General features: G+C 42.5%; 3 protein-coding genes across 3 annotated transcripts in view; 2 read left to right on the forward strand and 1 right to left on the reverse strand.

The window, feature by feature from the left end:
- Nucleotides 1–5,189, reverse strand: part of LOC309671256 (AF4/FMR2 family member 1-like) — a gene marked incomplete at its 5' end in the record, with an annotated part of 28,460 nt that extends 23,271 nt beyond the window's left edge. Inside the window, 3 exons of the mRNA XM_082482462.1 lie at nucleotides 3,660–3,711; nucleotides 4,086–4,121; nucleotides 5,165–5,189. Of these exons, the coding sequence (XP_082338588.1) occupies nucleotides 3,660–3,711; nucleotides 4,086–4,121; nucleotides 5,165–5,189 (113 nt within the window). The remainder of the gene's footprint in view (nucleotides 1–3,659; nucleotides 3,712–4,085; nucleotides 4,122–5,164) is intronic.
- Nucleotides 5,190–15,313: 10,124 nt separating this feature from the next.
- LOC309671545 (kelch-like protein 8) overlaps nucleotides 15,314–21,035 on the forward strand; it is a gene marked incomplete at its 5' end in the record, with an annotated part of 659,404 nt that continues 653,682 nt past the window's right edge. The window contains one exon of the mRNA XM_082482806.1: nucleotides 15,314–15,529. Coding sequence (XP_082338932.1) covers nucleotides 15,314–15,529 — 216 coding nt within the window. The remainder of the gene's footprint in view (nucleotides 15,530–21,035) is intronic.
- The window catches only part of LOC309670949 (AF4/FMR2 family member 1-like), a gene marked incomplete at its 5' end in the record, with an annotated part of 37,092 nt that continues 36,163 nt past the window's right edge, over nucleotides 20,107–21,035 (forward strand). Inside the window, one exon of the mRNA XM_082482089.1 lies at nucleotides 20,107–20,131. Coding sequence (XP_082338215.1) covers nucleotides 20,107–20,131 — 25 coding nt within the window. The remainder of the gene's footprint in view (nucleotides 20,132–21,035) is intronic.

Raw genomic sequence — 21,035 nt, forward strand, 5'->3', positions numbered from 1 at the left:
CTTTGAATAAAAAAGTGATTCCCTTATTTAAGTATTATCCCCACTACTTAGATAAATTCTTTTACACTCATACCAAAGCAGTTGACATGCATGGAGATACTTTCATTGGAATTGGACCGTGTTTACGGTTGAAGCTGGCACGATCTCAAAACAAATAATTCCACAAATCAGAAGGGACGAATCTACTCTTGCCCATGGAGCAGGACAGCATGAAGAAACCCCAAAGGTCTCCTTGTCTACCAGTACAGAGCCAACCCCTCCTGCATAGGTGACACCTCCTGCAAAGGTACTGACCCCACAGTCCCCAAGTACCTCTCTCTGATGCAGAAGAGGCTCTCAGTGCCACAAAGGCGCTGTCTGATTACACTCATGATGACCTACGCGCTTTCTTTGTTCAGGCATTTTGCCTTTGCTATTGTGACTATCCTCCTCCATCTCCCAGCCTCCACTGCCTCAGTTCCTCACACACCTTCTCAGTGGAAGTCACCTCTTCCCTCTTCTTTAGAGTAAACACTGACAGGAATCACTATGAGACACCACCTTGGAAAATGAGGCCCCCGAATTTCCTACAGAAGGCAAATGGCATGCAGTCTGCAGCAATCCTGCCTGTGCCAACTTTGCACGTGGGCTAGAGCTGAAGCTCACCGCTAGTCCACTGAGGCATAAATAGGAAAAAAGGAAGGGTAGCAACAATACAGCCACTCTCCACACTTCTGGGCAGTTTGGCAAATGTCTGTTGGCATCTCAAAGAATTCTTTTTTTTTTTTTTCCCCCCAACCCATTAGGGAAAGTAATCCTTCAAAGGTGATAATGAACAAACTTCCAGGGATGCTAAAAAGTTCTGAAAATGTTTTCATTTTTTGTTTTGCCTTAAGAATTGTGGACTACAGATGCATTTCTTTTAGAGGTTAAGAGAATAATGCAAGGAAACTCTATCTAGATCTTTTAAATCTGATTTAACTGTTTGTAATAAAAAGGATCACCTTTTTCACCTGAGCTGCTGGTAAATAAAACAAATCAGCATAAAAGAACATTGCAACTACTTAAGTTCAATTTAGGATCAAGGAAGGAAGAGCACTAAAACTTTAAATGAGTCATACTTCTACAAGGATAGACAAAACCAGTTTCCCCAAAACAAGGTTTCAACAAATTGTTAAATAGCCTAGTTAAAGAAAATAAATCTGCTTTAATAATTTTAATGCTTTAATTAGCTCAGGAGTTAATAGATGCCGAGTTTTCATTCGCAGGACCTGTTCATTTGCAGCTTATATACACACCATCAATCTCCCTGTAAAGCTATTTAAAAAGAGCTCTTTTAGCGAGAAGCAGCACTAAAATTAACATCACTTGCCAAACAACCCCACTGAAAGCACAGGCTGGTCCCTCTCTGCCAGCCAGGTTAAAGATGCATCACCAAGAATGAGCTTGGCATCTCCCCTTTTAAAAGAAGGGCTGCTTCCATTCCAGTGTAGCCAGGTGCTAACTTCGGGGCTCTATTCAAGAATGAAAGCCATCTGGGAAACCCTTGCATGCTCTGTAAAGCTGAATGCTTAATTTGGGCACACAGAGGCACTGGGATTTCAACTTCTAATTAACCAGCACAAACGCTGTTTGTTTTCAGCCAGCTACACTTTGTAATGCAAGCTACTCTAGGCAGCTGAATTTTCAGACAGTCACGTGTGCGTTAAACAGCAAAGAAAACAAGCCCTGTTGTGCAAATGAAACCAAAAACAAAACAAAAAAGAAGGGACGCATGAGTTCGAGGGAAAGATGTAGAGGAAGTTCTTGGGCAAATCTTGCTTAATTCCATTTGGGACGTAAACCTAAACCACCCTGTTCCTCCTGCTTCAACTGCCTTCGTCGATTGTGGGTATGCATGTCCCTGGGTACACGAGTGCTGGCTCTGAAGTACCCAGAAGGACGCCGAGCAGAGAGGGGATGTTGGCTAAGGACAGAGCTATGTACCATGCCATATTTACAATTCTGGACCTTTGGGCTAAGAAAGGAGTATTTTCAGATTCTTGTTTACAGTGAAAGCCTCTTCTCTCTTTGCCACCTGGAAAACTGACTACAGTTCTAGGGGGATTTTTACAAGCAGCTGAGAATAGTTGAAATAAAGATGATGGTTGTAGGGTAGCTGAGGAGGAAGGCAGAGCCTGCTGCAGTTGAAACTAGTATTTTTAATACTGCAGTGAAAATTGCCAGAAATTGTTCAGGAGGAGCAAGCTGGGGTGGAAGAAGGAGGAGTAAAATAAAGAATGGATTAAGGGAGTAGCTGATTGCTCCCAGTGAGGGCGGGCTCCTCTGCATGATGCTGGAACAGTATAAAAAGGGTTGTTTTACAGATCTTACAGAGATTGAATGCAAAATTCTACAATCTCAAACAAGATGGAGAGATGCTCTTCCTCTTAGTTGTGACTAGCCCAGTTTGGGGGTTTTTTAATTAAATTGTTCACGATAAGGAAAAGGAAAACAAATGGAGTAAGCTTTGTGGTCTGTAGTTTGCAGCCTTCCATGGAACATGAGATCTTTATATATCACATGGACTGATAAGCATTTAATGGTTCAGCAATTGCCTTGCCCAGGGACGCCTTAGCTTTCCAGACATGGAAAGATTTCTATTTGTTACTCAGGGCTATCAATGCTGCCAATTTGGCCAGGTTAATCCTGAAAGACTAATGTCAGCCCACACAAAACTACCTTCAAGCAATTTCTGTAATTAACCTAATTAATAGATAATTATTAACCTAATTAATTATTAACCTACAAGGACAGTACCAAGTTATTTTATCCACCAACTTAAAATTTTCTATTGGACCGATTCATTTGTTAGTTGGCACTCCTTCCTAGCCTTGTAAAGCTTTTGCAGTGATTACGCATAAACATCTTAGACTGAGACTCAAATTCTAAGAAGCTTTCTTCTGAAAGAAAACGTAACATGATAGGAAAAAGAATAACTAGATAAAGAAAAGTAGAAATATATAAATACTATTTAAAAAAGCTCTAGAAACTTCATCTTCACCCCACTTTGCAACAGGCTAACATTCTTAGAATATAAATAGAGGTTTTTAGAAAGTCAACATTTAAGTTTTTGCCTGTTTGTTTGCTTTTAAAAATGAAAACAGAATTAAGACAACACTTTTTAGAAAACTTTCACTTGCACAATTGCAGAAAGTTCTATCATACAATTGCTTTAAAATTTCACCCCTAGTTTTCAGAGCTTTGGTAGCTGTAGCTTTACGAGCCCCCACAAGCTTCAAAATTATATGCAGAACAGATCAGATTCATTTTGTATCCCTTATTGTTTATGTCAGTTTAATAAATTATTAGTAGTTTGAATAGCACTAAGTGTGACAAGATATTATGTAGCCACAGCTACATAATATTAAATAATATTAAAAGAGAAAAAAACCTTAAATCAGGTACATTAATGGTTGGGTTTCTTTTCTTCAGCTTTGTTTTGTTTTTAACACAGTCATTATAATAATGAAACAGTAATGTTTCTGTTGGTGAAAATTCCCTGCATTGAAATTTTCTGAGAAAAATCAGACTGGTAAAGCCTTAATCTTCAGAATCATCAAGTAAGCCAAACTGTAATTCATTCCAGGGTCATTTAAATAACTGCACAGTAGAGATGGGAACTGAGTCTGGTTACTTACGATGTTCTCGGCTGAGAAATAGGCAACGTTTTTGAAGGTGCTTCATACTGTTCTGTAAATCAAAAATGAATCAGTTGCTTTTATTTGCCTCACACTAAAGTAGGTATTTTAACCTATGGTCTCTGAGCATCAGATTAGAAAGTCACCTTCTTCCAGAATGCAATTGTTTGCCATTAAGATTATTCATCACTCCAAACAGGGTTTCCTAACGAAATACTGCTTGCTCTCTGTTGAACTGCTGTCTTAGTTTCTAGGTAATGAGTGTATGCAATTTCCTAAGCATTTTCTAAATTCATCACTGTTCAACGTTGAATTAAATTCCTTAATCAATGTAAACATTTGATGTTCACTTCAACGTATAGCACACAACACACAACTATCTGTCAATACACACATTAAGTGCGTTTTCTTTGGATTTCTACTTACTCTGATTCTGTGCTACAGATCCAACATGCTGTGATTCTTAGAAAGAAAGGACAAAGTGCAAATTAAGAATAAAATAAATCAGCTCTCTCTTAATAGCAGCATATTGGTTACGTACTGTAATAAATACTTTGACTAACTTGTCAAAGTATGACTTTGAAGTGTCCAATAGTCTAAGCTGGCCTGACATAGCTTAAGATGGACAGAGAAGTGATACGTGCTACTGCCACCAAAAATGCGTTCCTAGCACATCAGTGGTATGTGCATTTTTGAAGAAATATTAAAAAAAAAATTATAAGAGCTGCCAAACACTTCTGTTTAACACAGTCAGCAAGTATTTTTGTTGGCAATAAAGATGAAATGGTTTTTATGCGGCAACAGAGATGAGATGCTTAAAATGTTTCGGAAAAGCAGTCACATTTCAAGCCCACAATTGTAACAAATGTGTAAGTCATTGAAATATTAATTCATTCATCCCCCTCTGGCTCAAACATCTTTCAAATCTAAAAATACAAATCTTGCTTAAAAAAATAAAAAAGAGGAAAGACAGTTACACTACCATATAGCCCACTCAAAAACAATTACTCAGAAGCACAATCTGATCTAATTCTCAGTAAAATGATACATTGCAAGCAGCTGTTATACAACTCAAGATCCATTGTGCTTTAATTTATCTGACTTCTAAAGATAATATCTCCTAACAGCCCTTATCTATGAAAGAGGGACAAAATCAGATGAAAACACATGCAAGAGCCGGAAAGAGTTCCTCTAATTTATCAAAAACCCTGGCAAAAAGAGGGTGTTTTACCTTTGTTGGGAATGGAAATTTGGAAGGCTCTGCTGTACTAGGCGTATGAATAGCTGTCAGGGGAGGTGGCCATGAGTGGGTCATTTCCTGGAAAGAGATTGAGAGAAGCGGCTTACAGTATTTTTCGCTGATACACACAGGTGAGGTTTTAAGCTTAAGAGGTTCATACAGATCTTCCCATAAAGTCCTTATTGACCCGATTGTAAAGCTGAGCTGGTACCACAGCAAGAAACCCTCCTTTGATCACAGCAGCCAGACCATGGAGAGGACTTGCTCCTCTTCTGCAAGCATACTCCCATTGCCCACGTAATAGCAATCTTAGTGAAGCTCGTAGAGAGTTAAGTACATATTGTATTTGCAGGATTAGGCCTCAGTCTTACAGCTATCACAGTTAATAAAGGGAAAAGTAAATAAAACCTGTATGAGTAGTTCTGGGGTTCCTCAAAGCACAGGACTTTCCTGTTCACAGAAGTTCTTATAACCCCTTACAGCAACAACACTCCAAAAGGCTTTTCACATAATGTGAGGACGTCAGCCAGAGAGTGCTGACTGCCAGCCGTTCCCCACGCTATTCTGCCTGGACTATTGGCTTTTGCTCCGACCGACCAAGACATCTTTGACGCAGAGCTCTGGGACGTAGTTTCAAACCAAAGAAAGAGACTGCCCGATGTGCTATGTCTTCAGGAATTCTCCTGCCCTGTTCCCCTGCCCTCACTCTCACCCACCATCACTAACAGCTGAATGAAAGTTAGGAATTATGTTCGTGCGGAACACATCTCATGATGAGCATGCACCACACGCAGTTTGCTCAGGGGCTTAAAAAAAAAAATTATGAGAAACGTGTCGGTACAAAGTGCATCTTTGTACTTTTGGCATGAAATAGACTGAAGCGTGAAAGTCTACTGTGCCATAATTTACAAGTGCCGTTTTTTCAACAAGGCACAAATATGAAAGTTTAGGAGTGTCCCTAGTTTCCTTATCTATTAGGAACAACATGAAATGCAAAGATACATAGGGAATGAAACCACATTGCTACCTTTGGCTCTATAAGAAGGGATTAGAGCAATCTGCAGGGGTTTCTGTGCAAAACTTGGAAGCAGCCTACAACTAACCTGAGTGACTATTTGATGGCACTGTTACCACCCTTGCCTTCTCTTTTCTCCCCTCCCACTGTTCAGCTCATTGCTCGCTTCACTGACTAGCTCTCCAATCTTTCAGTAGATTATAAACTCCTCAATATACTGCACTACACCTCTTCATGCATTTGTCAGTGCTTCCCTGTGGTTGCTACAAAAATAGTGTTATGCGTTGCACACAAGGCAAGAAGACAGGATGTCTTGTGAAACACAAAATGATGCAGTATTTCCAGGAGGAGTACTTGTGCTGCAATACCAACCAGTGCACAGCAGCTAGTGAGCACCTGTGCACAACTACCTTTCAGCTACAACACTGCCTCAAGAACAGCTTCTCGAGAGCAATAAAGGCATCAGGATCTGAAGCAACCTGAAGCAACAGTGAGGGAAGCGAATCACAGAAACCAAACACCTGTTAGGACTCCCGTGTCTCAGAACAGCATTTGACATCAAGGAACTGTCTTCTCAGTATCAGAACGACCAGCCATTTTTTACTTTATTAAAGTGTTTTTTACTGAAGACCTTTATTAAAGGTCCCAGTGCATTTTCACACCCTGCACAGTGAATGGGTGACATGTACTCAGAGCCAGCTACTGGAAGCCTGCACACTGCTCACAGAGCCGACTCTAACACAAAGTTACGGAGACGGTTTTGCATCAGAGCTGCCTTAGCTTTGCACGAATGGACTATAATTACAGTGAAGAAGAAACAGTGCAGCAGCAGTGCCCTGCGCAGGCAGGTGGGACGGATGCAGGTGCGTGCTCCTGTTCAGGGCCATGCTGCTGGGGCTGGCAGTATGGACAGCAGGCAGCATGTCCAGCCCCTTTGGAGGAAACACACTCAATAATGGCAACCCCCTGACTCGACAAAGGAGCAGCTCTGGCTGTTTCAGATGACTTGTCAGTCTTGCTCTTGAACTGCACCACACTGCATTACACTTACATACTGATAGGAAGACCATTATTGGTCTTCCAACTCCACCTGTATCTGAAGCTTTTATCTTTACTTCTCCACGGCATATCCCAAAATACACCACTTTTAGTGACTACAACATCCACTGACAGAACAGAAACAGAATGACATTCTTTCCCCACACGCTAGTTTAATGCATGCAAAATATAAGCAACCACAGAGACTGATTATTTAAGAGCACCTACCTTCAAAATTTCTTCACTGGAGTGGACATCACTGGGGAAGGTTTGCTACAACAAAAAAAGAGGGAAGCAGCATGAGTTTGTTTTGTTTTTACCAACTGACATGAGACACAGATGCACTCATTAAACACTGGCTTACCAACAGTTCTATAAATTTCATGAAAGCCCATTAATAATAAAATCCTAGTAAGAATTAAAGGCCCCATCAGAAGGCCAGTTAATAATGCACTTCTACAAAGCCTGTTCTTTTCAAGTCTTTAGTAGAAGATACATTCTAAGAAAGATTAGAAAGAAGGAAAGTGAAACAGCTCATTCAACGGTGGTGCTCGTTCAGCTGGCAGGATTCCTCTTGTTTCATGGCTCACGTTCTTCTACGAACTCATGTGCTTTCAGCAGAAAAAGAAGCCAGTACAAAGCCCTAAGCTTGGAGAGGGCAAAGCAGAGGTGGTTTTAAGTGGAGGAATCACACACCAGACCCTTGAATGCCAGCTCTTGGGCTCGTGGGAACATCAACTGATATTAAAAAATAGAAAAGCATACAATTGTAACTTGCGCAGTTCAGAACAAAACCTTGAACGTACTGCTGAGTAGGAACAACATGGTGATTTCTGGAAAAGTCTGCAGATGACCTCGATCAAGGGACTGCCCCTGTGCTTCCCCCACCCGTTTCACTGGAGCCCAGGCAGTGACCACCACATACGTGCCCACCTGGCATGGGCCAGGACTCCCGAGCGCAAGTGTGATGAGGACCTCTGAAAGGAGGCCATCTCTTTGCTGGTGCCCTGGCACTCCAGCAGTGCCACCTGAAGGGAACCAGGCAACAGCCGTAGCAGCGCCCACAGCTGCCTTCAACCAGGCTCCCGAGCCCAGGCACAACAAAGCTCTGGGGAAGAGCACAAAACGAAGGCAATGCTGGTATTTGCCAGTTATATAACAAACAGCAGACATTGCAGCCTGTGCAAACACATAAATCTGCTTTTAATGTATCAGCAAAACCACTGAGCGGCTCCTGGCAGGACACCCTCCTGCACACGTGCGACACCACGCATCAGCAGTGTGGGTACCGCTGGGCAAGGCGCAGGGGCTGGGACAAGCACAGTGAACGCCTCCTGCTCCTCAGGCACGTGGGGACGAGAGTAACTGCACAGCCAGGGCGAGCGGCGATGCCCCCTGACAGAACCCACCTGCCCCATGCCCAGGCTGTGCCTGGTGGGAGAGGACGCAGCAGCAGGGCCCTCCTTCCCATGCCCCTGGCAGAATTAGGTGCTGGGGATGCTCTGCAGCAGGACCTGCACTGTTTCCACGCACTGACTCGCCACCTGGCCACAGGGAACACCACTTCACTTCGATGGATCGGCTTATCTACTAGCAACGCATGTGTTTTGAAAGCACATGTCGTTTACACATCCTTTCCCAACCATTCCTATCAAAGGAAATCGGAATGAAAAATAACCAAAGGGCTGAGTAGTTAAAATGAGCAAAGTGCATCCAAGACCAGCTTCTTGCCTGTAAACAAGAGATTCAATGGAAATGTTCAGCAATCAGCATAACCGCTGAAAAGGGAAAGGCCACTGAGACGATCCTTGTGTTAAAGGAAGAGGGTAGCGAGCTACAGTGCCCCATCTTACCTTACCTTACCCATCTTCCCCAGATCAAGGTAAACAGCAGAGCAAGCAAACACTTTAATCAAGTCAAAAAGTGTCATCCTTCACACTCTCACAGAAAGGTCACTCATCTGTTTCCCATATGCTGCACTATTTGCATTGGAGGGACGAGAGCAGGTGAGGAATCTTCTCTTTTCCCTGCAACCTCATTTGTCTATGTCTACAAAAGGCTCTCATTGAGACAGCGCTCATTTGACAAAGATTTGACTTCTCTTCAGAAAATCATGCACGGATAGCTGCATCTGACCTTACTCACCTCGAGACAAACAGAAGCTGAGGCACGGCCAGATAAGTCACACGAATGAAGGCAAGGGGCTGGGATCTTGCTTGCAGAAGCACCCCACAGCAGGCAGGAGGAGGGGAAAGGGAGAGCAAACAGCAGGGAACTTCTACCACACAGCAAGAGATCGGGAAGCTTCAGAACTCACAGTGCTAAAACGCAATCTCTCTTTTCCCCTTTTTCTTCCCAGCAAGCTTAACTTGATAGCTCAAACACCTAATTTACTTCTTAATTTAATAAGTGGTGAACAGCAGGCACAGAAAAGCAGCGTTCAACCAGCAGATTACTGCAGAAAGCTCCTGCGATATCCCATGAGAGCACCACAGTAAAAAACCTTCCCACAAAACATAACGAATCAAGATCCCACCTGGACAAAGTATTCAAAAACCTCTCTCTACAATGGATCAATTGCAACAAATCAAAATCCGTTTGCTTCTCCCATTCCAGAAACTTGAGTTTTATAAAGTGATAACTGATGACAAAAGTGGAATTCAATTAACTTGCGAATCAGAGAATATCTGCAACAGCCAGTTTGGACCTCTCTTATCCTTGCCAAACAACTCACAGCCCTTCCTGAAGTTCTTTCAGATAAGCCTGAAGAGGCTTTGAAATTGATACAGGTTTACATACAATGAGTATTCATAGTGCAATTGCCAGGAGGATTTATCATAAGCCCGAAGGGCACTGTTCAGTGACTGTCTGCTGTTCTTCACAGGTCCGGTGGCTTAGCAGAAACCACTTTCTTCTTCGCAGCACAAAATTTAAAGGAAAGCAAACGCACGACTGCACAAGTACTGCAGAAGTCTGCAGCGGCAGCACAAGGACCTCTATTGTTTTTAAAGGACACAAGTATCCCCAAAATACGTGCAGCTCTGGAGGTACAGAACATAAGGTTTACTTTTGTCAGGATTGCTTTCAGCTTTGCCCAGCAGTTTATTCCCACAGCCACTGAGTTAGGACATGCTAGGAAGCCCATGCCCCTACTAGAGTCTCTCCCTGAAGAGGACAGGTTTTCAGGCATCTTTAGTCTCTGTTCTGCCATCCTGCGGCACCCTAAGACTGAAAAACTGAATGACGCTTTCACCAGCAGGAAAGTGTGCAATAGGCAAACAAAACTGCTGCCCACAAATGGACTTGCAACACCCATATCAAATACACGGTGAAACGTTTGCTCGAGAGATTAAAATCACAGACTGTTCAGGACATGCACAGAAAATTTCTTTTCAGTGCCAAAACCACAACAAAACTGGTCAGGGCCATTTGACTGCACCAGGGAGCCCTCCTGTCTCTTGGGTAGGTGTGCAACTGTCATTTCTACCGTAAGTTGCCACTGCAGCCCATCAGTCCTTGTGCCCCAAACCCGCTGGCCCTGGAGAGGACGGGCGTGCACCCTTTCACTCTGTCCCAGCTGCAGTGACTCTTACAAAGCTAACCGTCCAGCGCCTGAAGGAGTTGGGCTTTTCTGCACCCTGAGTAATGTTTTGCCCCCCTCCTCCTTTTTTTTTTTTTTCCCTACAAGTCACATGTCAGCTGTATTTCAGCCTGTAAACTACCATTAAACCACAACTGCCACCCAGCAGCAAGGGCTGTCCTTGCCACTTTGAAGAGAAGAGTTTAAGGAGAAATACAACGTTGGTCAAAGAAGAAGAGTTAAAAAGCCATAAAGCCAAAGAAATACTGAAACGAGATCAGCTCCACTGAGGACTGTGGGCATAGAAGATCAAATATTACATGTTGCTGTCTATCCCCGCTAGCAGTTTGACAGCCTTTACAGGGAACAGTACATCGTACTCCCCACAGACAACTCGATTTAAGCCCTGTGCATATTTGCTGGCTGACACTGACATCTGCACAATCTCCAGCTAGGATTTCCTCATGCCACCTTCATACTCACTGTCGGTTTGGGAATGATGCAGATGCCTCCAAGTGCCACTCACAAAACGTTTTGACGGCCAAGGCCAAGCGCAATCACGGGACATCCAGAACCGTTGAGTCCCTGGGTTTTTGTTTTCGTTTTGCTTTTTAATGCCAACATTCCTACCCAAACTGATGCTGCGCTTCAATAACAGGTCTGCAGGGCAGCATGCTTCTCCATTTACCATCTCCTCTAGCAGAAGCACCACCAGAGCCAGCCGCACATGTCCAGCTGCAAGCAGGTACTCACATCTGACCTAAGACTCCAGCCCAGTTCCTCCACTGATGCAGGCCCGCAGACTCCGGAGAGGCTAAATAAATGGATGTAACTTGGAAAGAAATCTCGTTCAGAAAGACAGAAAACTACTTTAAGACAGCAGGCTGAAGAAACTGCCGCCTTTGTAATTTGCAGCGCTTATCCAGAAAAATCCGAGGGAACAGCTAGACACAGACCTTAACATGGTTCATGCCCGTTACATGACCAATAATTTAAGGGGCAAATTGAAAATTATTCTCAAACAGTAACATATGATGGGAGCAGAATCTGGACTGATGAATTTCCATAATAAGTTTTGCAAGGCTAATTTAACAGATGACTTCCTTACTTGCAAGCTTAAAAAGCAAAGAGAAGGGGTTTAAAAAGGTCATAAAGACTTTTTCAGGTATCTTTTTGATGAGGATTCACGACTTAATTGGCATAACAGATGTTTCACAATGTCAAGGATAAGTTTGGTTTTAAGGTTTTTGGGCCAAAAAGCTAGATAAACAAAGTCAAAGCCATTAAATAAATTTTGACTACAGAAAAACGCAGAGACTACTATTAATAAGACTTCTAAGCCTCTCAGTCACTAAAGAACAAGCAACATGCTCTTAAAACGGTGAGACGCTGCCACATTCTCTCCTTTTTATAATTTTTGCAATATATATGTTTTTCCAGTTCACCAACCCGCACAACTGGATCATGACCTCAGCCAAGAAGAAATCTCTACCTGCGGAAGCTTAAATAAAAAAAAGAAAAAAAGATGTACCATATATTTTGAGGTTTTTTTGGGGGGGAGCTGTTTTATTTTGATTCAGGGTTTTTTTGACAAAGAAGTTGTGTGCTTCCATTTAACATCTACTGTAGGTACAACACTTTGGAAACCTCTGATAATGCAAGTGCATTGCCCAGATAATGAAGTGGGGAAGGACACACAATTCAGAGTCACTTCAGGCAGCACTGCTATACTCATCTTCCTTCTGGGAAAATGCAGTTGAGGAAGTTACTTCAGAGAGATTAATTGATGAATTCCTACAGATTCCAGCAAATCTGAAGTGCCTCTTATACTGCACCTGATACTTGCATAACTTGAAAATAATAATTTTTAAAACTTTATGAACGGGGTATTTTAGATTTTCAAAAAGACACAAAGAAAACCTCCAATGCAATCAAAGTATGTTTTGCTACCAGCAAGTTTCATTTTCCCTAGAAAGCACACAAATAGGCAAGATTGTGTCATGATACTCCATGCATGCACGAACCTAGTTCCAGGCACTGTTTTTGCCTCAGTACTCTGAACTACAGATCGGGGTTTTTTTAATTGCTTGTAGCTAAAAGATTAGAAACAAAAGAAAGCGATGACTTGGTTTTGAAAAAACTGCTTAAAAGCAGTTATGTTTGAATTTTGTGTTATTGCTCAGTTGATTTAAAACACACACAAAAAGCCACCCCAACAGCACTGATTTATCTTAAGACTTATTGTGTGGGTTTTGTGTTGGTGTTTACAATGGCATACCCAGAATAGGTAAAACATACACCATCAGCCTCTTTCACGTTGAGACACAGAATAGTTTTGGAAAGCGTATGTGCAGTTGCACTTAAAGTACAAGGATAAATGTAGCATGTATGCCAGGTGGAAAACCTTACGACTTGGGAGCTGCAAACTATCGTTTAGTAGTCAGTGGCAGTTCTATCTGTAAGCAGCATTTCTACTCGGCTGTAAAATACTGTTAAGTGTGAGTAGCTAGGGAGCGGTGAAGTGAGACTGTCAGTTAAGGACCAAAACAAGCAAGAGTTCCCTGGAAGTGTAGGCTAAAGATGCTATATCTGACCTCTGAATGAATGATACATGGTGCTTTTCAAAACCCTTGTACAGCATTTCAACCTCTCTCATTTTTCCTCTTGCTTTTTTATGTTCACTTTTGTAACTTAAGTAGGTTGTCTCGGAAGCTTATATCTCAATGATAATAGTGACTTCTTCAAAGGGAATGTTAAACAAAGCAAAGGTGGTGAATACCAGTAGTTGAGGATTAATTTGAAGTTAAGAGAACCAAAATATCAAGATTTTTCCCCCTAGCTAACTATAAAAACATCTTAGTATAGGAATTTGTCGAATCTGGCATAGTAGAAATTAAGTTTTCAGCAGGAAAAGGTATTCCTTCTTATAAACTATGTAAATATCCTGTGATCCGTAATATCTGTGAACTAGTTTGTGATTTTGGAATAAGTAAGATCTTTCTCTTAGGTATCTTTTGAAGGAAGAATACTTACCTTGCTTACAGCACCATCAGTGAATATTCTAGGCACGTGTGATATTACTTTAACCTGCCTGGCCCAGTGCAGCCAACAGCCTTGTCACTGCACAGGACGAGGAGCTGGCAACAACCCTGTGACCTACAGCAGAAATGAGTATGACTTCCTGCTTTTTCTCCAGTACCGATGCCTGAGGAGTTCTAAATTTAGCATGGACGCTTTCCAAATATCCCAGAAGAAAGTCAAGTCTGCTCCTAGACATGCGACTTACCTTTTTATTGTAGAATAATTTTTTTGTTACTTCAGCCAGTCCACTTCCTCCAACACCAGAGTCCATGAGCAGAAATCACTGAACTACAGCAATCATCAACTCTTAGCATAAAACGAAGAATGAATGCATAATAAATTAACCAGAAAACATGAAAACCAAAGTTTCGTAGCCAGCGTAAGAGAGGAACACGCTACTAAATACCGTCTCCAGAGACTTTGTCTTAAAACCTTACAAATCCATTTGCTTTCCTTGCCAAAATCTAACAGAACTCCTGCTTGTAAGCTGGATCAGTAACTCCATGCTTTCAAACAGTATTTCATTTTTTCTTGTGGACTTCATAATCTTCCACAAAACGTGTGGATGCATGGCCTAAATCTCACTGAGGTGGCTTTCATGAGTTCTAGGCACACAGAGCTGAAACTTAAAATATGCTACTGAACTGGAAAAATATTTGCTCTTCCCCTAATGCTTAAGTTTGGTTTTTTTTTTTTTTCCCAAATAAAAAGCTGGACTTAAATCTTAACCTAACTGAAGCTCACAGTAGCAGGAAGAGTGAAATACTCGAGTGGCAGAAGCAGAAAAAACCTTCTCCCCATTGTCTGTGGTATCCCTGATTTGTCTTTCAGCCCTGGGAAAGCTATGATGTTAGTATGGCTACAATTCCTTTAGTCCGAGCTGTATAAAACTTAGACACCTTAAATATCTTCAGCTAAGCTGGGTAAACAGTATAAAATAAAAGCTAGCAAGCAGGAGCAAACTTGCTCCTCATTGTCATGCTTTAATTATCAATCTGTTGGATTAATAAGGTTGCTAGATAAAAGGAAATAATTTTCATTCCAAGATTTTTCTGTAAGTGTAAATTCTTGTTCTCTAATTCTGTAGAAGCTTTTTATATTTTGCTTACATTTGCATAAATGCATAAAACACTTAAAGGATTGCTTTAGATTTTTAAGAGACCGAGGAAAGCTGAGTAATAAGTATGTACAAAATACCCATCGGGGTCAGATCAATAGTTTGTCTATGGCAGCAGTGATGAGAGATGCTATTTAAGGACCAAAGAAACACGGTTGTGTGTGGGCCGTGTCGCTTTTGTTCCTCTGCCATCCACAGCAGTGAGATCAGGAATGTTGGAGGATACATCCTTGCCTTTTCTTTTTCTTGTCTTTTTTTCAAGAAGCGTGGGCAACAAGTTCACAAACAATGGCTTTTCCTAAAGGTACCTGCGTAGGGTTCTTGACTGTGGGTCTTTTTTCCCTGCTTTCTCCTCCCACCTTCCCCAAGTAAGGTTATAGGTAGTATTTATAACATGTAATCAAATTGTTAGGTACTACCAGTACCTAATGTCTCATCATTTTTTGTGTTGGGTTTTGTTTTTTTTTTCCGAACAGGAACATGAACAGAATTTAACTGCATTTTAGGATTTGACTCCTGATGGGCTGGATTTTGTCTTGGCATGAATTTTTGAAGATGGACACAGTGCAAGAAGAAACAGCCAATGGCTTCAGAATCCATGGTTCCAGAGCAGGCAAAACAACATCTGATAAAGGGAAAAAGGCGGCAGCAACAGCAGCAGCAGCAGCAGCCTAGGTCTTCCAACAGTGACGGTGAAGATGACATCTTTGTATTTGAAGCAAATGAGGCTTGGAAGGATTTTCACAGCTCTCTCCTTCAGTTCTTTGAAGCTGGAGAGCTCTGCGATGTTACACTAAAGGAGATATTGTCACACATCCATTGCATTTAACAGCCTGAAGATTAAGCTATGAATACGTATGCTGGAGGTGGCTGTGAATTTGGGCAGGGGTATGGAAAGCATAGAATACCTGTTGGATCTGAGGCATCTCTATCTAGGTGTTTGTATTTTTTTTTTTTTATTTAGGAAGTTTACAACAGAAATGTAAACATTTAAGATGCTAACAGTCCAAGAGAGGACGTGCATGACTTCGACCTCACCCAAATTGCCTTCTAAGCAGGTTCCCACAGTTGATCAGTATGTAACTGTGCAATTTCAGCTCCTTGTAGCCTCGACTTACTGCTCACCAGGCAGGTTACACTTGTGTTGATAACACACACTTTTAAAAAGGGTAGAGAAATTGTGTGTTGAATCAGAGATAGAAAAAACTCCAAATTATCCTTTATAATTTAATATCCCACCCTTTTTTTATTTTTACATTGCAAGACCGCTCACTTTAACGCCTTCATCTGAAAATGAAGATGTAATTTGAGTCTGCCAGGAGTACCGGTTGCTTAACTCAGCCATCCCTTTGTTAGCGCAGACTGATGAATGACAAAGGCTGTAAGAAAGCACTCCTGTAACGCAAATAAGTAGTGGATTGTTCCCTTACCTTCACTACCTACATTCTCTTAACATAGTTGAATTCTAGAATTTTATAAGTGAAAAGCTTGTTTTGTGCTTTCTGATCGGAATTTTGAAAAATACCTCCTCTTTATGGGGAATACTCTATCTTTTGTGGCTGAACAACTGCTAAAAATCTTGAAGTGATTGGTAACTTTTAATAATCCCTGTAATACCTGCTCTCGTCCCTCCAATGCAAATAGTGCAGCATATGGGAAACAGATGAGTGACCTTTCTGTGAGAGTGTGAAGGATGACACTTTTTGACTTGATTAAAGTGTTTGCTTGCTCTGCTGTTTACCTTGATCTGGGGAAGATCCCTCTGATGGGGCACTGTAGCTCGCTACCCTCTTCCTTTAACACAAGGATCGTCTCAGTGGCCTTTCCCTTTTCAGCGGTTATGCTGATTGCTGAACATTTCCATTGAATCCCTTGTTTATAGGCAAGAAGCTGCTCTTGGATGCACTTTGCTCATTTTAACTACTCAGCCCTTTGGTTATTTTTCATTCCGATTTCCTTTGATAGGAATGGTTGGGAAAGGATGTGTAAACGACATGTGCTTTCAAAACACATGCGTTGCTAGTAGATAAGCCGATCCATCGAAGTGAAGTGGTGTTCCCTGTGGCCAGGTGGCGAGTCAGTGCGTGGAAACAGTGCAGGTCCTGCTGCAGAGCATCCCCAGCACCTAATTCTGCCAGGGGCATGGGAAGGAGGGCCCTGCTGCTGCGTCCTCTCCCACCAGGCACAGCCTGGGCATGGGGCAGGTGGGTTCTGTCAGGGGGCATCGCCGCTCGCCCTGGCTGTGCAGTTACTCTCGTCCCCACGTGCCTGAGGAGCAGGAGGCGTTCACTGTGCTTGTCCCAGCCCCTGCGCCTTGCCCAGCGGTACCCACACTGCTGATGCGTGGTGTCGCACGTGTGCAGGAGGGTGTCCTGCCAGGAGCCGCTCAGTGGTTTTGCTGATACATTAAAAGCAGATTTATGTGTTTGCACAGGCTGCAATGTCTGCTGTTTGTTATATAACTGGCAAATACCAGCATTGCCTTCGTTTTGTGCTCTTCCCCAGAGCTTTGTTGTGCCTGGGCTCGGGAGCCTGGTTGAAGGCAGCTGTGGGCGCTGCTACGGCTGTTGCCTGGTTCCCTTCAGGTGGCACTGCTGGAGTGCCAGGGCACCAGCAAAGAGATGGCCTCCTTTCAGAGGTCCTCATCACACTTGCGCTCGGGAGTCCTGGCCCATGCCAGGTGGGCACGTATGTGGTGGTCACTGCCTGGGCTCCAGTGAAACGGGTGGGGGAAGCACAGGGGCAGTCCCTTGATCGAGGTCATCTGCAGACTTTTCCAGAAATCACCATGTTGTTCCTACTCAGCAGTACGTTCAAGGTTTTGTTCTGAACTGCGCAAGTTACAATTGTATGCTTTTCTATTTTTTAATATCAGTTGATGTTCCCACGAGCCCAAGAGCTGGCATTCAAGGGTCTGGTGTGTGATTCCTCCACTTAAAACCACCTCTGCTTTGCCCTCTCCAAGCTTAGGGCTTTGTACTGGCTTCTTTTTCTGCTGAAAGCACATGAGTTCGTAGAAGAACGTGAGCCATGAAACAAGAGGAATCCTGCCAGCTGAACGAGCACCACCGTTGAATGAGCTGTTTCACTTTCCTTCTTTCTAATCTTTCTTAGAATGTATCTTCTACTAAAGACTTGAAAAGAACAGGCTTTGTAGAAGTGCATTATTAACTGGCCTTCTGATGGGGCCTTTAATTCTTACTAGGATTTTATTATTAATGGGCTTTCATGAAATTTATAGAACTGTTGGTAAGCCAGTGTTTAATGAGTGCATCTGTGTCTCATGTCAGTTGGTAAAAACAAAACAAACTCATGCTGCTTCCCTCTTTTTTTGTTGTAGCAAACCTTCCCCAGTGATGTCCACTCCAGTGAAGAAATTTTGAAGGTAGGTGCTCTTAAATAATCAGTCTCTGTGGTTGCTTATATTTTGCATGCATTAAACTAGCGTGTGGGGAAAGAATGTCATTCTGTTTCTGTTCTGTCAGTGGATGTTGTAGTCACTAAAAGTGGTGTATTTTGGGATATGCCGTGGAGAAGTAAAGATAAAAGCTTCAGATACAGGTGGAGTTGGAAGACCAATAATGGTCTTCCTATCAGTATGTAAGTGTAATGCAGTGTGGTGCAGTTCAAGAGCAAGACTGACAAGTCATCTGAAACAGCCAGAGCTGCTCCTTTGTCGAGTCAGGGGGTTGCCATTATTGAGTGTGTTTCCTCCAAAGGGGCTGGACATGCTGCCTGCTGTCCATACTGCCAGCCCCAGCAGCATGGCCCTGAACAGGAGCACGCACCTGCATCCGTCCCACCTGCCTGCGCAGGGCACTGCTGCTGCACTGTTTCTTCTTCACTGTAATTATAGTCCATTCGTGCAAAGCTAAGGCAGCTCTGATGCAAAACCGTCTCCGTAACTTTGTGTTAGAGTCGGCTCTGTGAGCAGTGTGCAGGCTTCCAGTAGCTGGCTCTGAGTACATGTCACCCATTCACTGTGCAGGGTGTGAAAATGCACTGGGACCTTTAATAAAGGTCTTCAGTAAAAAACACTTTAATAAAGTAAAAAATGGCTGGTCGTTCTGATACTGAGAAGACAGTTCCTTGATGTCAAATGCTGTTCTGAGACACGGGAGTCCTAACAGGTGTTTGGTTTCTGTGATTCGCTTCCCTCACTGTTGCTTCAGGTTGCTTCAGATCCTGATGCCTTTATTGCTCTCGAGAAGCTGTTCTTGAGGCAGTGTTGTAGCTGAAAGGTAGTTGTGCACAGGTGCTCACTAGCTGCTGTGCACTGGTTGGTATTGCAGCACAAGTACTCCTCCTGGAAATACTGCATCATTTTGTGTTTCACAAGACATCCTGTCTTCTTGCCTTGTGTGCAACGCATAACACTATTTTTGTAGCAACCACAGGGAAGCACTGACAAATGCATGAAGAGGTGTAGTGCAGTATATTGAGGAGTTTATAATCTACTGAAAGATTGGAGAGCTAGTCAGTGAAGCGAGCAATGAGCTGAACAGTGGGAGGGGAGAAAAGAGAAGGCAAGGGTGGTAACAGTGCCATCAAATAGTCACTCAGGTTAGTTGTAGGCTGCTTCCAAGTTTTGCACAGAAACCCCTGCAGATTGCTCTAATCCCTTCTTATAGAGCCAAAGGTAGCAATGTGGTTTCATTCCCTATGTATCTTTGCATTTCATGTTGTTCCTAATAGATAAGGAAACTAGGGACACTCCTAAACTTTCATATTTGTGCCTTGTTGAAAAAACGGCACTTGTAAATTATGGCACAGTAGACTTTCACGCTTCAGTCTATTTCATGCCAAAAGTACAAAGATGCACTTTGTACCGACACGTTTCTCATAATTTTTTTTTTTAAGCCCCTGAGCAAACTGCGTGTGGTGCATGCTCATCATGAGATGTGTTCCGCACGAACATAATTCCTAACTTTCATTCAGCTGTTAGTGATGGTGGGTGAGAGTGAGGGCAGGGGAACAGGGCAGGAGAATTCCTGAAGACATAGCACATCGGGCAGTCTCTTTCTTTGGTTTGAAACTACGTCCCAGAGCTCTGCGTCAAAGATGTCTTGGTCGGTCGGAGCAAAAGCCAATAGTCCAGGCAGAATAGCGTGGGGAACGGCTGGCAGTCAGCACTCTCTGGCTGACGTCCTCACATTATGTGAAAAGCCTTTTGGAGTGTTGTTGCTGTAAGGGGTTATAAGAACTTCTGTGAACAGGAAAGTCCTGTGCTTTGAGGAACCCCAGAACTACTCATACAGGTTTTATTTACTTTTCCCTTTATTAACTGTGATAGCTGTAAGACTGAGGCCTAATCCTGCAAATACAATATGTACTTAACTCTCTACGAGCTTCACTAAGATTGCTATTACGTGGGCAATGGGAGTATGCTTGCAGAAGAGGAGCAAGTCCTCTCCATGGTCTGGCTGCTGTGATCAAAGGAGGGTTTCTTGCTGTGGTACCAGCTCAGCTTTACAATCGGGTCAATAAGGACTTTATGGGAAGATCTGTATGAACCTCTTAAGCTTAAAACCTCACCTGTGTGTATCAGCGAAAAATACTGTAAGCCGCTTCTCTCAATCTCTTTCCAGGAAATGACCCACTCATGGCCACCTCCCCTGACAGCTATTCATACGCCTAGTACAGCAGAGCCTTCCAAATTTCCATTCCCAACAAAGGTAAAACACCCTCTTTTTGCCAGGGTTTTTGATAAATTAGAGGAACTCTTTCCGGCTCTTGCATGTGTTTTCATCTGATTTTGTCCCTCTTTCATAGATAAGGGCTGTTAGGAGATATTATCTTTAGAAGTCAGATAAATTAAAGCACAATGGATCTTGAGTTGTATAACAGCTGCTTGCAATGTATCATTTTACTGAGAATTAGATCAGATTGTGCTTCTGAGTAATTGTTTTTGAGTGGGCTATATGGTAGTGTAACTGTCTTTCCTCTTTTTTATTTTTTTAAGCAAGATTTGTATTTTTAGATTTGAAAGATGTTTGAGCCAGAGGGGGATGAATGAATTAATATTTCAATGACTTACACATTTGTTACAATTGTGGGCTTGAAATGTGACTGCTTTTCCGAAACATTTTAAGCATCTCATCTCTGTTGCCGCATAAAAACCATTTCATCTTTATTGCCAACAAAAATACTTGCTGACTGTGTTAAACAGAAGTGTTTGGCAGCTCTTATAATTTTTTTTTTAATATTTCTTCAAAAATGCACATACCACTGATGTGCTAGGAACGCATTTTTGGTGGCAGTAGCACGTATCACTTCTCTGTCCATCTTAAGCTATGTCAGGCCAG

This window comes from Vanellus vanellus, assembly GCF_965231255.1.
Source record: "Vanellus vanellus genome assembly, chromosome: 4".
NCBI classification, from domain to species: Eukaryota; Metazoa; Chordata; class Aves; order Charadriiformes; family Charadriidae; genus Vanellus; species Vanellus vanellus.